The 15,630-nt window shown below is 43.1% G+C and overlaps 1 protein-coding gene across 4 annotated transcripts in view; it reads left to right on the plus strand.

Moving 5' to 3' along the window:
* Positions 1-15,630, plus strand: part of CACNB4 (calcium voltage-gated channel auxiliary subunit beta 4) — a 320,764-nt gene that overhangs the window by 151,420 nt on the left and 153,714 nt on the right. The window contains exon 2 of one of the 4 annotated variants that reach the window (XM_055143096.1): positions 530-689. The exons of the other annotated variants lie outside the window; for them this stretch is intronic. Coding sequence (XP_054999071.1) covers positions 684-689 — 6 coding nt within the window. The 5' untranslated portion in view covers positions 530-683. The remainder of the gene's footprint in view (positions 1-529; positions 690-15,630) is intronic. 4 annotated transcript variants of the gene reach the window in all.

Genomic DNA, 15,630 nt, shown 5'->3' on the forward strand with positions numbered 1-15,630 from the left:
TTATTTTCAATCATGGATTTGAAAGTCGGGCACTGGATCGCACTGAAGCGGATTGGAGTTACTGCAGAATCACTGGTGCTAGGCACGGAGTTGGCTAGGAATGCATTTCTCCAGCACCTTGTTCTCCAGAGCTGTCTATTTGGGATGCACTGGCCCAGAGGGGAGCCATTACCAGTCTCCAAACATATCCGTGTCCTGTGGTCCAGCCTCCCAGGGGGGCTGAGTGCTCCTGGAGGATGCAAGGTGGAGGACGCACTCATTTGACTCGGTGGCGGTAGCTGGTGGCGGGCCTTCCCGGGTACTGCAGCGCTATGCTCCTGGTGACTCAGTGGTGGCAGCGGGCTGAGGTCCTCAGGGGCAGACACATCTGCAGAGGCCAGCAACTGAAGTCGAGCATCCAGCCAGTCCTCAGTGGCAGGCCTGAGAGGGGTGGGGTCGAGCTTGTCACAGAAATCAGAGGGGAAGGCTGAGGTGTTCGGAGGGGTGTGCTGACTCTGAATGCTCACTTGAGTTTATTTGTTTTTATAAGGAAGAATAATGTGATGTGTTACCCAAGATGGTGTGAACAAAGCTTCAAGCCCATGGAGAAGACTAGGCCCAAATAGCTGACCCGGTGAAGTGAGAAATAAAGCCACACCCGGAGTGCCACCTCCTCAGCTGTCTTTCTCAGTGCCAATGCATTTATGGCTGTAAGTGCGGGGGGGTGCCCTGGTGAAAGCCACGCTCTCGGAACAGGTCTGGAGGCTTTCTCACCAGCGTAGAGCGGCACTGCAAGCTGAGCACGGCACCTTCTTCCGGGGGGGTTGGGAAGCCATCCTCACAGGTCCTAGCTCTGTGCCGTGGCAAATGTCTTTGTGGGCTGTGTGGGGCTTCACGTGTGATAAGTGATGCAATTCAGTGTGTTCATGTGGTAAGCTTGTCAGCAGTCATCTTCCCTGGGGACTGACTGTTCACTCTGATTACAACTAAATCATTGTGATGAGACATTCTTAGCACTTCACTGTCCCCCCCCCTCTCTTGCACCCCCACCCTGCAGCATAAGAGACATTTTGGTACTGTGATGTGAGACTTTTTGCTTTCAAGTCTGGCCCAGAGGTCCAGAGCACATTGCTAGTGCTCTAGGTTGTCACTTGCAACCTCTGGGCCATATCCATAGAGGGGACCAAGCTTGGGCTGCTGCACACATTGGAGGCTCAGATTTTAATTTTTTTCTTTTTGGGTCACACCTGGTGATGCTTAGGGGTTACTCCTGGCTCTGAACTCAGGAACTACTCCTGGCAGTGCTCAGGGGACCGTATGGGATGCTGGGGATCAAACCCAGGTTGGCCACATGCAAGACAAATGCCCTACCCGCTGTGCTATCTCTCCAGCCCCGGAGGCTCAGATTTTAAGATGCTGGAACTCTCAGAGTCTTTGTGGGCAGGTCTGCTCGCCTTCTGCCGGAGTTTCTAGGAGGGCAGTTAAGGGTCAGTCACCATCTTCAGAGTTGAGAGGGGTCCACGTAAGAGCCTTCAGTGGCTAGAGTCAGACCCATCTTGGGATGGAAAATTGCGTGCAGAAAGGTACCCCATTGCTCCCTCTGCCGGCATATGGACCATGGAGAGTGTGATCCGAATATCGGACCAGGCCAGGTACTATTGCTCAGACACACAGCCTCACAGTGTGAGAAATACCCAGTCTGCCCCCACTGGGTCTGATTACAGGTCCTAGTGGCCAAGCTGCTTTTCCCTGAGTCCCCACTATACAACTGTCTTTTAAATCTGACTCGTAACAGATTTTCAGAGAGCTGTTCCTCGTTCACGTTTTATACATGGATTCATGGAGTTTGTGATGTCTGTGAATCATTATAGGAATAGATTTCTTGATTTCTTTTCTCATTTAGCAGGTTTATTAATCAACGGGAGGGCGTGTTCTAAAAGGGATAAATAGAAAAGTAGATAAGTAGAAAAAGTTATTTAAAAGCTACCACCCATAGATAATCACTGTTAACATATTGGTATATACCCTTCCAGACTATTAATGCTATATTAATGCACATAGTATGTGTAAACATGTGGTTCCCAATCTAAATGCTGCATCCTAGTCTGTGAACTGCTATTATCACTTGATAAAATTTTAGGAGCACTGAGCTAGAACTAGGCTCTGCAGGAGGTGCTTTGAAGATTTTAAAGCTCTTCCATGGACCTCTTGGAATTATGAGCAATTTAAATGAAGTACAGGTGCATCGAATATTTTGTAAAGTGAAGCCAGGATTAGCTGCACGTGGGTCTAGTAGTTGATTCTTCTCATACTACTGCTTCCATTTTTCAAATAGTTAAACTTCAAAGTATTTAGAGGGAGAGATCTGATTTTTTTAATGAAAAAGATGATCAGGTCATAACTCATAAAAATAATAGTCTGTTCTGTCATAAAAAGAGATATTTATAAATGCTGTTGGAAATCTTATGGCTATCAAAGTTTAAATTACAGTAAATTTTATAAACTGTGTATGTATCATCTGTATGTTATTGATGCCCACTCGACAAATCGATGAGCAACGGGATGACAGTGACAGTGATACAGTGATAGTGATTTGCATTCAGAATTTAACTAAGATTGTAATACAGATTTTTCCATGACTTGCTTTCTTCACCTGACAACATATCTTACGTACCTTTCCAAATCAATTCATCTTTTTTAATAAATAGTTATATGCACAAATGTACAGTATGAGTTTCCCCTAAATAATTTGCTTTCTGGGGCTGGAGAGATAGCACAGCGGGTAGGGCGTTTGCCTTGCACGCGGCCAACCCGGGTTCGATCCCCAGCATCCCATATGGTCCCTCGAGCACCGCCAGGAGTAATTCCTGAGCGCATGAGCCAGGAATAACCCCTATGCATCGCAAAAAGCAAAAAAAAATAATAATTTGCTTTCTGATAGGTTTAGGGAAGTCCTTATATTTCAGCTCCGCAGATAAATATGCCAGTTAGCATGCTTCGTTAGGAGTTTTGTGCACGTATGGAACATTTCTCTAAAGTAGCTTCCTGCAAGTGGAATTGCTGGATTAGAGGATTATCCTAGTAAATGACTTATACCTATTGGTGAGCACTGTTAAGCATTTTATGTTTCAGTAAATGTTATTTTAACAGAATACACCATATTAGCTCAAAACTTTAATCTGAAACATGACTTCAAAGACATTTCTTGTGCATGGGAAATAGCTTTAGATTCTGGCTACCAGGTTCTGTGAGAAGACTTTATTCATTCTTCTTATTTATTGTAATAATTTTATTTTAAAGTCTTTTAAATATTTGCAAATTCTATCTATCCCATTTATTAGTAACAAAATGAAGCCCCAAAGAGGTGAATCAACTTATACAAAATGCCTTAGATAATTTGTGATATAACTGGACCTAGAAATTTACTCAGGTCTCTTTCTAGAAGTAAAATTCCTTTTCTAATGCCAAGTTCCAATGCTTAATAATAAGTTATAAGCTGGAATAAACCACTGAGGAGTGGTGTCTTCCTATTACTCGCATGGTGCTGGACAGCTTACAAAGCTGTTTGGAATTGGAAGACTCCAACACAGAGACGATTTGCTCTCTGACCAAAATCGTGATACCTTTGGGATTCAATTACAGCTTCAGTTTCTTTAAAAAATAATAATAATTAACATAAACACTCAATGCTAGGCTGGAAAGATACAGAAGGCAATGTGCTTGGGTCAGAGCCATAGTACAGCTTGGTGGGCACTTGCCTTATGTGCAGCCGATCCAGGTTTGATCCCTGGCATCCCATGTGGTCCCCTGAGCACCAGGAGTGATTCCTAAATGCAGAGCCAGGAATGTGACCCCCCCCACCAAAAAATGTAATGTGCTTCCCTTGCATGTAGCTCTCAGAGTTGTGACACTGATTTGAATACTCAGCACCACATATGATTCCCTGAGCATGGTCAAGGGTCACTCCTGAGCAGAGAGCCAGGAATAGCCACTGGCACTTCTGGGTGTGATCCTTTTCCCCCTCCCAAAAAAGTTTCTAAGGAATGTCAGAAAGAAGTTCTTTTTGTGTTAGGGAAATGTTAGAGTTCTTATTTGTATTCAGGTCATGGTGAGAGTTGCACGTTGATGCTGCACTTGGCCTTAGCCTCGAATACCAAAGTTGCATTTTTATTCTCTGTCTTTCTCATTTACAATTCCTCTCCATGAGCTTCCAATTCAGGAAAACATTTGCATGAGTCAGTAGTGATATTTTTAAAAGGTAAAAGGGACAGCAATATTTGTAAAAGGTAGAAAAAAGGAACAGTGAGTTCTGAATCCTGGCATCAACCAGAATCCCCACAAAATGTGAGAGGGATTAATAAAGAAATCAAAAGGTGTTCATAAAGTGTTGAGGATCCCACAAAGACTAAGGTGGGGTTTTCAGGGCTGAAATGCAGAGTTGCCAGCAACTTTAAGCCCCAGAGGACCAGAATGGGGCCTGGTTAGCAGAACCTGAAAGAACTAAATTCTGTCAAGAAGCCTATCTCGAGAAGGACACAGCCTCCCCATTGGGGAATACAGACAGCTAAGTATCCTATAGGGGATAAACACTCCAGTTTTGTTCTACCTCACTCAGATTTTTGATAGAATTCCCATTGGCCAAACCCAACCAGGCGCCAAAGAGTAGCACTTGTAGCCAGCTGCGAAGGATAAGAGTAGAGTAAGGAATAGTGGAGGGTGCTCTAGAGAGAGAAATGGATCTGAGTTTTGGCCACATTGCGGACTGCCCCTATCTGGGTTCATCTGTGCCAAAAGAAGCAATGGGAAGACATTCGTAACACACAACTCTGAAAATCCTGGAGAAACTCTAAAAAGGTACTCATTGGAGATGTGTATCGACTTTCATATGGGAAATTAGTTCTACTATAAATGGTGACCTGAATATTAATTCCTGTACTTGCTTTTTCTTAATTAAGATTTGGGGAATTTAACAATGGGTGAAATTACAGCCTTAAATTGTTAGTTTTTTAGAGAAACATGAGAAGCTAAACTGTGTGGGATTCCATGACAATCTTCAACTACACCAGGGTCTCTGCAGACATAGAAATGCATTAACTCAGGCCAACTTACACCTCTGCCAAGTGCCCCTGGCAGGGCCAGTTCAGAATAATTCTGAGGATCGATCCAAATGATGTTATATTTCAGTCCCCACTACAGATAACAAAGGGAGGGTGAATTGGGAGTAAGGGTTAGTTAGCTTTGTGAGATTTTGTTTAATTAATTTAATTGGGGGGAAGCACTCTCAAGGAGTGCTCAGGGGTCCAGAGGTCCCATTGGAACTTCTGGGCTAACCTAACTGCTTGTTCGGTCCTAGGTCTGGGGATGTGTGACCCAGGTAGTCTCCTGGGGATTGAACCCTGGTCGGGTGCATGCTAGGCATATATCTTCACTATTGTACTATCTGTAGGCTCCAGCTTTGTGAGATTTTAGAGCTGTGCAGACAGCTTTTCACAGATATAATGGTGGAGTGGGGGTGAGAGTATAAGAGGAGCATTTCTGTTACAGTGTTGAAAACAGAGCTTGGTTCAGCTTCTTTAGTGGTTGATGTTTTCCTTTTTTTTTATTTTATTGAATCACCATGTGGAAAGTTACAAAGTTCTCAGGCTTATGTCTCAGTTATACAATATTCAAACACCCATCCCTTCACCAGTGCCCATATTCCACCACCAAAGACCCCAGTATACCTCCCCCCAACCCCCACCCCCAACTGCGTAACTGATGAATTTCACTTCATTTTCTCTTTACCTTGATTACATTCCATATTTCAACACAAAACTCACTATTGTTGTTGGAGTTTCCCCCCAAGAAAGACAGCCCTACTACCAAGGAAGCATTTGATAATTAGTTTTCCATTGCTTAGAATGAAGAGATATGTAGTCCCACTGCTCCAAGTACATAACTTTTTTTTTCTTTTCCTTTTTTTTTTCTCATCCCCCTTCCCGCGCCTCATAATATGGTGGATGCCACGCCTCGTTTCTCCCCGAAAATGGGAAACAACTGGGAAAGAGGGATATTTCTTCTTCTCGGCCGGCGTGGGGCTATGGCTTAGTTCACAGTCTAGAGAAATGGCTGCCACTTTGATTACCTTCAATATTTCAACAAAAACCTCACTGTTATTGTTTGGAGTTTTCCCCCAAAGTCAGACCCGCTAAAAAGGAACCGTTTCACATTGCTGACAATTAAGAGATGTGTTTTGGATTTCTGTATAAAGTCCAGGGAAAATTCTGCCAGAAATTGCATAGCCCAGCTCACAGTACCAGTGCATTGCTGTAAGAAGCCGCTCTGGGTGCCAAAATGGGTTAGGAGACCTCTGGAATCAAAGTCTTTAGGAGCAGAGGCTTCTTACAGCAATGCTTTGGGACTGTGAGCTGGGCTACAGCTCTGCACTGCCTGGGGATGGATTTTTTCCTCTCCACCTTGTTTTATCTGCACAGAAAATGGTGGCGGCAGCAATATCCACGTGGCAAGAGCCACCTTCTAAGACTCCTAACCCAGAGGTATACGGTTTTTGCAGTTTGTGGCTCATAGGCAATCACGGGAAGTGGGCGTTACTGGCACGCCCTCGGCACAGATAAATCTGGAGCTGCTGAGTGAGAAATGGACCCTCTGCTCCTAAAGACTTTGATTCCAGAGGTCTCCTAACCCATTTTGGCACCCAGAGTGGTTGATGTTTTCTTGACTTGGTTAATTGCCCTCTGTGGGACAGACCACCATCGTGATGGTCAGGTGCTTGTGCACAATAACTACCTCACCCAGACCCTGATTTTATTGTTATTCTCAGTGGCACTTAGCATCCTGGGACCACTCCTAGCAGTGCTTGGGGGATCACACAATGGTAGGGAGTAAACCTTTGCACAGAAAAGGTCAGCTAAGACTGAGCCACCTTCTTAGCTCTGTGAAAACGAGGATTCTTAAGTAAGCGTGACTCTGGGGAGAAGATTTTGTCCTGCCTCCAGAAGCATCTGCAGGGTAAGTGGCTGCCCCGGTACTACAAACTGGTTATGTTTACAGAACGTTGCCAGTGCTTGAGCAAAGAGCCAGTTCCAGTGGGGAGGATTCCATGAGCCTCGGCTGAGGTATATTTGAACAGAGTTCTAAGGTTCACGGTGTTGTTTAGTACATGGATTTTCACAGTCTGTTTAAGTCCTTAAATACATGCACGGGGACTCAGAGATCAGAGAGTGACTATGGTGCATGATTAGCATGCATCTGACCAGGCTTCAGTCTTCACATGCCCCCCTGAGCATCACCAGTTATAGCTCTAGAGGCCTCCAAGCACCTGCCAAGTATGGCTTAGAAGACCCCAAGCATCTCTGGGTGTGGTCCATGTGCTATCTAGAGGGCCCTGACCCACTGCAGGGTCTAAGCAGTACTGCCTCTGAAGGCTCTTGCTATGGGCCCAAATGGCTGAGTATTGCCAGGTGTGACCCTTGGAGCCCTTAAGCACCCTTGGGGTGACTCCTCCAAATATCTGTCAGGAGCTATATTAAGTCTAAGATAGCTTATATATTTTTTACTTACATGTTTCCATCTTGAAGACTTACGTGCTTCATAAGTATATATATTATTTTTGAGAGACTGATTTCTATTACGGTCTTTAGAGCTCTGGTTCTTAAGTTATTCACTCGTAGGAGTGCAGTGTTTGAAGGGAGAGGTAGATCTTATTGAGGTATGCCACTACTCTTGTAATTATTGATACCTTCATCTGCTCTGGTATTTTGAAAAGTGTGTGTGTGTGTATGTGTATGTGAAAACACTTGGATCCAAGATACAGTATGAAGAAGTATACATACTATGCAAGATATAAGAATCAGGATTGTATTAACAAAACAGTATGTTGATGAATATGATTTTTAAAAAATATATGTCTAAAGATACCTAAAAGAGTTGTTTATGATACATTCCATACATAGTGAGAATGAATTTTCCAAACCAACATTCTAAGAAAGGAAAAGAGAAAAAAAATACAAGTACTAGAGAAAAATCATGAAACAACACATAACCCATATCTCATGGACATTTGGATTTTTCTCTTTTTCAACTAAAATATGTAAGGTGCACAGCTAGTTGTTAGAGTTCTCATCTAAGAGTTGCATTTGTGTCAAGAATCTGGCTTTCAAAATGCCAGCTAGCCACCCACACAAAGCTCAAGATTTGTCAAACTTAGTGACTAGTTTAGTAAGAAGTTTTCATGAGGCCAGAGCAGGTAGGACACTTGCCTTGCTCACAGCTGATGTGGATTCAGTCTCTGGCACCCCATATGGTCCCCTGAGCCTTTCCAGGGGAAGGGCTTCTGAGCACAGAGCCAGAAGTAAGCCCTGAGCACAACTAGGTGTGGCCCAGAAGAGAAAAAAGATGCTAAGATGCTGTCTTGAGGACATTGTGGGAAGGATCTTGTTTGGAAACACAGCTCCGAGTTTCGTGGATTGTGATCTATGCAATTCTGTGGTTATTGGGACTTTTCAGCTCTTCATCTAGGTTTTGTAAATATGTTGTAACAAAGAGCCTTACCTCCATAAATTTAAGGGGAAATGGATCATTTTGAAATTTCAAAATGGTGTTCTTGAAGAAAATGTAAGGATATTGAACAGTTTCTGATTGTAAATGGCATAATTTCCTTTTTAAAAAATTTTATTGAATCACTGTGAGATAGTAACAAGCTTTTATGTTTGGGTTACAATGACACAATGATCAAACATCCATCCCTCCACCAGTGCACATACCCCACCACCAATATCCCCGGTATACCCCCCTTTCCCACCCTCTCCCTGCCTCCATAGCAGACAATATTTCCCATACTCTCTCTCTGGTTTTGGGCATCATGGCTTGGAACACAGACACTAAGAGGTCATCATGTTTGGTCCATTATCTACTTTCGGCATGCATCTCCCATCCCGATTGATTCTTCTAGCCATCATTTTCTTAGTGATCCCTTCTCTATTCCATCTGCCTTCTCCCTTCCACTCATGAAGCAGTCTTCCAGTTATGGGGCAATCCTCCTGGCCCTTGTATCTACCGTCCTTGGGTGTCAGCCTCATGTGATGTGATTCTATAGTTCACAAATGAGTGCAGTCCTTCTATGTCTGTCCCTCTCTTTCTGACTCATTTCACTTAGCATGATACTCTCCATGTCTATCCATTTATAAGCAAATTTCATGACTTCTCTTAACAGCTGCATAGTATTCCATTGTGTAGATGTACCAAAGTTTCTTTAACCAGTCATCTGTTTTAGGGCACTCGGGTTATTTCCATGTTTTGCTATTCTGAACAGTGCTGCAATGAATATATAGGTACATATGTCATTTCTACTGTGCTCTTTTGCATCCTCGGGATATATTCCCAGAAGTGGTATTGCAGGGTCATATGGAAGCTCAATTTCTAGTTTTTGAAGGACTGTCCATATTGTTTTCCAGAAAGACTGGACCAGTTGGCATTCCCACCAACAGTGAAGGAATGTCCCTTTTTCCCCACATCCACACCAGCACTGGCTGCTTTTGTTCTTTTGAATGTGTGCCAGTCTCTATGGTGTGAGATGATATCTCATTGTTGTTTTGATTTGCATCTCCCTGATGACTAGGGATGTGGAACGTTTTTTCATGTGCCTTTTGGCCATTTGTATTTTTTTTTGAGGAAACTTCTGTTCTTCTCCCCATTTTTTGATGGGGTTGGAGGTTTTTTTCTTATAAAATTTTACTAGTGTCTTATATATCCTGGATATTAATCCCTTGTCAGATGGGTATTGGGTAAATATTCTTTCCTATTCTGTGGGCTCTTTCTGTATTTTGGTCACTGTTTCTTTTGAAGTGCAGAAGCTTCTTAGTTTGATGTAGTCTCATTTGTTTATGTTTGCTTCCTCTTGCATGGTCAGTGTTGTTTCATCCTTAAAGATGCTTTTAGCTTCAATGTCATGGAGAGTTCTGCCCACATTTTCCTCTATGTACCTTATAGATTCATGTCTAATATTGAGGTCTTTAATCCACTTTGATCTGACTTTTGTTCCTGGCATTAGACAGTGGTCAGAGTTCATTTTTTTGCAGGTAGCTATTCAGTTTTCCCAACACCACTTCTTGAAGAGGCTTTCCTTCTTCCATTTTGCATTTCTTGCTCCTTTGTCAAAGATTAAGTGGCCATATATTTTGGGGTTGTGACAGGATATTCAACTCTGTTTTATTGGTCCCCAAGTCTGTTTCTAGCTCAATACCATGCTGTTTTAATTACTACTGCTTTGTAGTGGAGTTTGAAGTTGGGAAAGGTGATGTCACCCATCTTCTTTTTCCCAAGGATTGCTTTAGCTATTCATGGGGATTTATTTTTCCATATGAATTTCAGGAGTGTTTTGTCTATTTCTTTGAAAAATGTCATGGATATCCTGATTGGGACCTCATTAAATTTGTATAAAAATGGCATAATTTCTTAGAAACATAAAAGTGCCCATGACTTTACATGCATTTCCAAGATCCTCTGGCCAAGGGCATTGATAATGTGTGGATGCAAATTTTCGTCTTCTTCTGGATGCTGAGTATTTTAGGAGTTCCAGGGCCTTTATGCTACATTGGGGACAAATCTTATACTTATGACGGATCCTCTGAGTTGTATTATACACCCTGCCTCCAATTTCAAAAGATGCCCCTTCTCTGCCCTTCTATGCGGAATAGTTTTAGTGGTCTGCAAATCACACATTGGGGGAAGTTATTTGCATTCAACAATTAGCAATTATTGAAGCATTTTATCTATTTAGGGGCTTCTCCGGGGTGTTGGGGGCTACACTGGGAAAGGTCTGCAGTGCCAGGGACTGACCTTGGGTCCCTGTGTTTGCCTGCAGTCCTGCGGTGTGTCCCCTCGGCCCTCTTGGAGGGTTTTTAAACTAGAAAGTGGTCTGAGCAAAAGAAGGATTTGAGGAGAGGGAGAATTCTGGCAGGAGTCCAGTGAGGAAGCTGTTGAACTAGTGCGGGAGTGAGGTGATAGAGGCTCCAACTGGGACAGTAGCAGTGGGAATAGAGAGGAGGAGCTGAACAGAGAAATATTCAAGTCATACAGGCAGCAGGTCTCATAACTAATTAGCTTCAGGAAGGCACAGCATCTGGGGTCAACCCCTGCACTCTGGCCTGGCTCAGTGGTTGCTGAGTGGGAAACGAGGCCATTTCTTGCGATGCCTTCAAACCCAACGGGGTCACTCAGGGTAGAAGGGGGGTCTGGCTCTGAAAGCTTTAATCCTCTAGCTTATTACTTTTCAACTGGAACTCCAGGATAGTCCCAAAGGGCCATGAGTGAAAAATCACATAAACGGTGGGGGTTGGGGGTCATGGCTCAAGACATGGTCATTTGGTAGGAGAGGGGACCACAGGAAGCAAACAAGGTTGGAAGAAGGTCATAGTTCTAGTGACACTGTTCTTCTAGCTTGCTGTTTTCCAGATTGAGCAAGAGCTTCCCTTTGGGTGTCTCTGGAATTCTCATGAAGGGTGGGGAGGTAGGAAGGAGGATGGATGTGTTGTTGTAGCCTCAGTGTACTAAGAGCACTTTCTGTTTGCTCATGTAAAGAAGGTTTTCATGGGGTCCCTGAGGAATTTTTTTTTTCAAAATGGAGACAGTAGGCCAAATAAGTTTGGGAGTTTCTGCTTGTTGATCTTAAATTTTTTTTCATAAGAAAGGTTTCTTCCCAGGTCATAAAATAGTTTTGTTCTGAACAGTTATAACTTCCATGCAGAAATCAACTTTTGGTCAAGCACTTCCCATTCTGGACCCTGGATCTACCCTGTATATCTTCTTGTGCCATCCCCAGAAGCCATGGAGAAAATGTGTCAACATCCCCATCTTCCTTGAAAGCCTGCTTAGCAAAGAAATTATCAGCGGATGTTTCAGCATCCTCTTCCTCAGGACATGAGCATTATTTCAAATGACAACAAATACTGCCCAGGGCACTGGGGATACTGCTGAGATAGTATCCAAAAGGGAAAATTATTTTGAGGTTACACTCAGTGAAGTCAGGCTTACTTCTGGCTCTGTGCTCAGGGATCACTCCTGGAGGGGCACTGGGGTGCCATATGTGGTGCCGGGGATGAAACCCAGCTTGACTCCACGTAAGGCCTTACCTACTATACTATTGCACTTGCCCAAGGAAAAAATTGTTTTTTTAAAAAAATATACTTTCTTGGACCAAATATATAAATTGGTTGCCTCACATGTATGAGACCTAGGTTTGATCACTGGCACCACAAAAATAAAAAATATATATTATTTTCTTATGTATGTTTCTGTTTCTATTAGGAATCAGATAATTTGTCCCAGATGTGCTTAGTGGTAGAGTACCTACCTTGTGTAAACCCTAGGCTTGGTCTCTGATACCACATACATAAAAGAACTGAAGATCATTTTTCCAGAATTGCTCCATCTCTTCTCAGGTGGGTTTCCATCCTTTGATTTAAGTGTCAGTTGACATATGTAGGAAAGAATGGCCTCTAGCCTAGCAGTCTCTGTGCTCTTTGTAAAGATTCACAGCAAGTACAAGCCATGAAGTCTCTCGACAGTCCGTAGTAGGTGAAGTACAGTCAGTACTTGCCCAGATCAGTCAGAATTTGTAGCACGCAGCACTTAAAGCCCACCCGGCCCCCTCCCCTCCCCCACTTCCTCTCCTCTTTTTTTCAAGTTCTCCTGAATTTGACCTATCTCCCTGTGAAATGATAAACCACTTGAAATAGGGTTTTTTTTTAATTTTTATTTTTTTGGGGGGAGTGGAATCAGAAGGGGTGATCAGGGAAGCCCACTAAACAGGGTCCAGGGAAATTTGGGGTCACTTCCAGCAATATTGGGCTCAGCTCTGACAGGACAGTTCAGTGCTCCATCCCAAAGTGCTGAGGGGCAGGGAAGAAATGTATTCATCCCTCCCTTCCTCTCTTCCTTCCTTCTTTCCACGTTTTGGAATGGAATTCTATACCTTATGGTCCTTAGGGGCTCCCCTGGCTCAGTGCTTGGGGGACGATGCTCTGTATTAAGTCTGAGACGTTGGCATTCAAAGCTCAAAAACTTGCCCTTGGAGCTATCTCTCTGTTCCTAAGATTTCTTTCTTATTCATCTCACTATCCTTACATAGCTTTGCTTTCTTATGCACTTGCTCGGAGACAGGCACTCAATGAATGGCTGCTGGAATAAATTGAAACCCAAGACACATAATTTCTCTAGAAATCAAGTAGGAGCTAGGGAATGGTCAGAAATGATTAGATATAGCATATTCACCAGGGATTCCCAAGGGATATGTGTCTATCTATGAGTATTTATATATACATGCATCTCTACAATGAGTCCCATTATTTTTTATTTGAAACATTAAAGTGAATTCTTAAATGGAGTTGAATAGAAAATAAGTGAACCTGTATTTTAACATAGCTTGCTTGTAATAAGGGAAATTACATTTTTTCTCCTTTTAACTGGACTATTTTCAAGTCGACTATATTGACTCTAAACACAGTGTGACTGTGTAAGTCTTCCTCTCAGTCCCAACTCCCAGAACCAGCTTCTCCAAGTGTCTACCTCTCTTAATAGTTTTTTAATAGCAGCTTTATTGAGATATATACTTCACAAATCACACAATCCAACCATTTAAATTCTATGGTTCAATGGTTTAGTATATTAGGTTGGGCAGCTCTCACCACAGTCAATTTGGAAACATTAGAATTATCCCAGAAATAAATCCTGCACCCATTAGTAGTGCATACCTCCCTCCCCTCACCTTTCCCAGTCCTGGCCCTCTCTGTAGATAAACCTATTCTGGACATTTTATAACAGGGAATCACTCATACAGTGGAAATTCATTCGTGACTGACTTCTTCTACTTTGTAGTGTTTTTATTTTGGTTTTGTTTGTTTGCTTTTGGGGGCCATAGCTAGAGGTGCTCAGAGCTTACTCCTAGCTGTGAACTAACAGATCGTTCTGGGTGGGCTTGCCCCCAATTTGGGGTGTTGGGGATTGAACCCGAGCTGGCTGCATGCAAGGCAAGCATCTTACCCTCTGTATTATCTCTCTGGTCCCTGCACCATCGTGTTTTTTAGTCTTTATGCGTGTTGTAATATGAACCATTTTCTTCCTTTTGATTTCTAACTACTGTGCCACTGTAAGATATGACAGTTCATATACGTCTTCATTCATTTGAATTTCTGTTTTTGGATCGTTATGGATAATGTTGCTGTGAACTCTTTGTGTGTGTGTGTGTGTGTCTGTGTCTCTATGTGTAAAACACAAAAATAAAAAGAAAAGGCAAAGGCGACACCGCACCACACCAGGGAGGTTGAATGACGATGAAGAGGCAGGCGAAGGAAGGAATGGAGGCAAGATGGTTGGTCTCAATCGCAGTTTATTTCATTCCCATCTCCATTCTCCTCTGATTCTCCTCCTGCTTCTTCCTCCCCCATGGTACTTCATTCTCTCTCTCTGCTCTTCTGGCCCTCGCCCCCAGCCCCCTCATCAGCCTCATTAAATCCCTCCACTTCTGGGGCCGGAGCTTACGCAATAGGTGTGGTTACAGTCATAGGGGGTAAAGTTCTATCCCTTAGGGGCTGCTTTCACTAGGACAGAATCTCTTTCAGCAGGACATCCACCCGAGAGTGGAATCCCATGGGTGTGTTTCTCCTCTCTTTGTCCAACTAACGTATAAGTATTCATATTATAAATCATTTTGTATGGACATAGCAAGAGACGCATTAAGCTTATAGAATTGCTCTCTGGGGGTCACCTCAATCTCAGACTACAGCGCTCAGGCCAGATTAGTCTTTCCTAGCCCTAGCAGGGTCCTAGTCTCCTTGTTGCTTTTGGATCATGACATGACATGTTCATGACCAAGCTCCTAACATATAGTTAAGCATTAGGCGCTTTGGCCAGGCCCATCTCGATGCCAGGGTAGCACATAACTCACCACTTGCCCTGGGTCCATCCCGTCCCTCGTTGGGACCCTGCTTTTGAGGGTGCTAGGAAGTAAGGCCAGCTGAGGCTACAGTCAAGAAAGCAGATGCCCGGGAATGAATAATATTTGAAGTCAATTAAATCCCATGTTACCAAAGCATATTAATAAATGTCTTTCATTGTCCATACAAAAGGATATTGTTTTAAGATAAACTATTCAAAAGACATAAGAGAGGAAAAAGACAATATTAACTTACAATACAAGTTCACTGTCTTAGCAAGGTCTGACCTTACAAATTAACAGTTTGATTAGAGGAAGAGCAGATAAACTGGTAGAAGTGGTTACAGATAAACAAAGGAATGGGAGTGACTCGGGAGCACTTTGATGGGTGTGACTGATATACCTAAGCTCCTAGTGGCAAGGGGAGCAGGACATACCAATGTAGTCTAGAATTGTTTAGAGATTATTACCAGATAAACCCAAACTCTGTGGCAAGGGAGAAAGGACAAACCAATGATATCCAACACTGTGTGTGTCTTAAGTTTCTTTAAAGTGTAAGCCATTATTTTATTTTGTTTTGTTTTGAGGCCACACCTGGCGATGCTCAGGGGTTACTATTGGCACTGAACTCAGAAAATACTCTTGGTTGTGCCCAGGGAACCATATTGATTGCTAGGCATCAAACCTGTGCTTGCTGCATGCAAAGCAAATGCCCTACATAC

The sequence above is a fragment of the Sorex araneus genome, chromosome 1, assembly GCF_027595985.1.
Source record: "Sorex araneus isolate mSorAra2 chromosome 1, mSorAra2.pri, whole genome shotgun sequence".
Classification (NCBI taxonomy): Eukaryota; Metazoa; Chordata; class Mammalia; order Eulipotyphla; family Soricidae; genus Sorex; species Sorex araneus.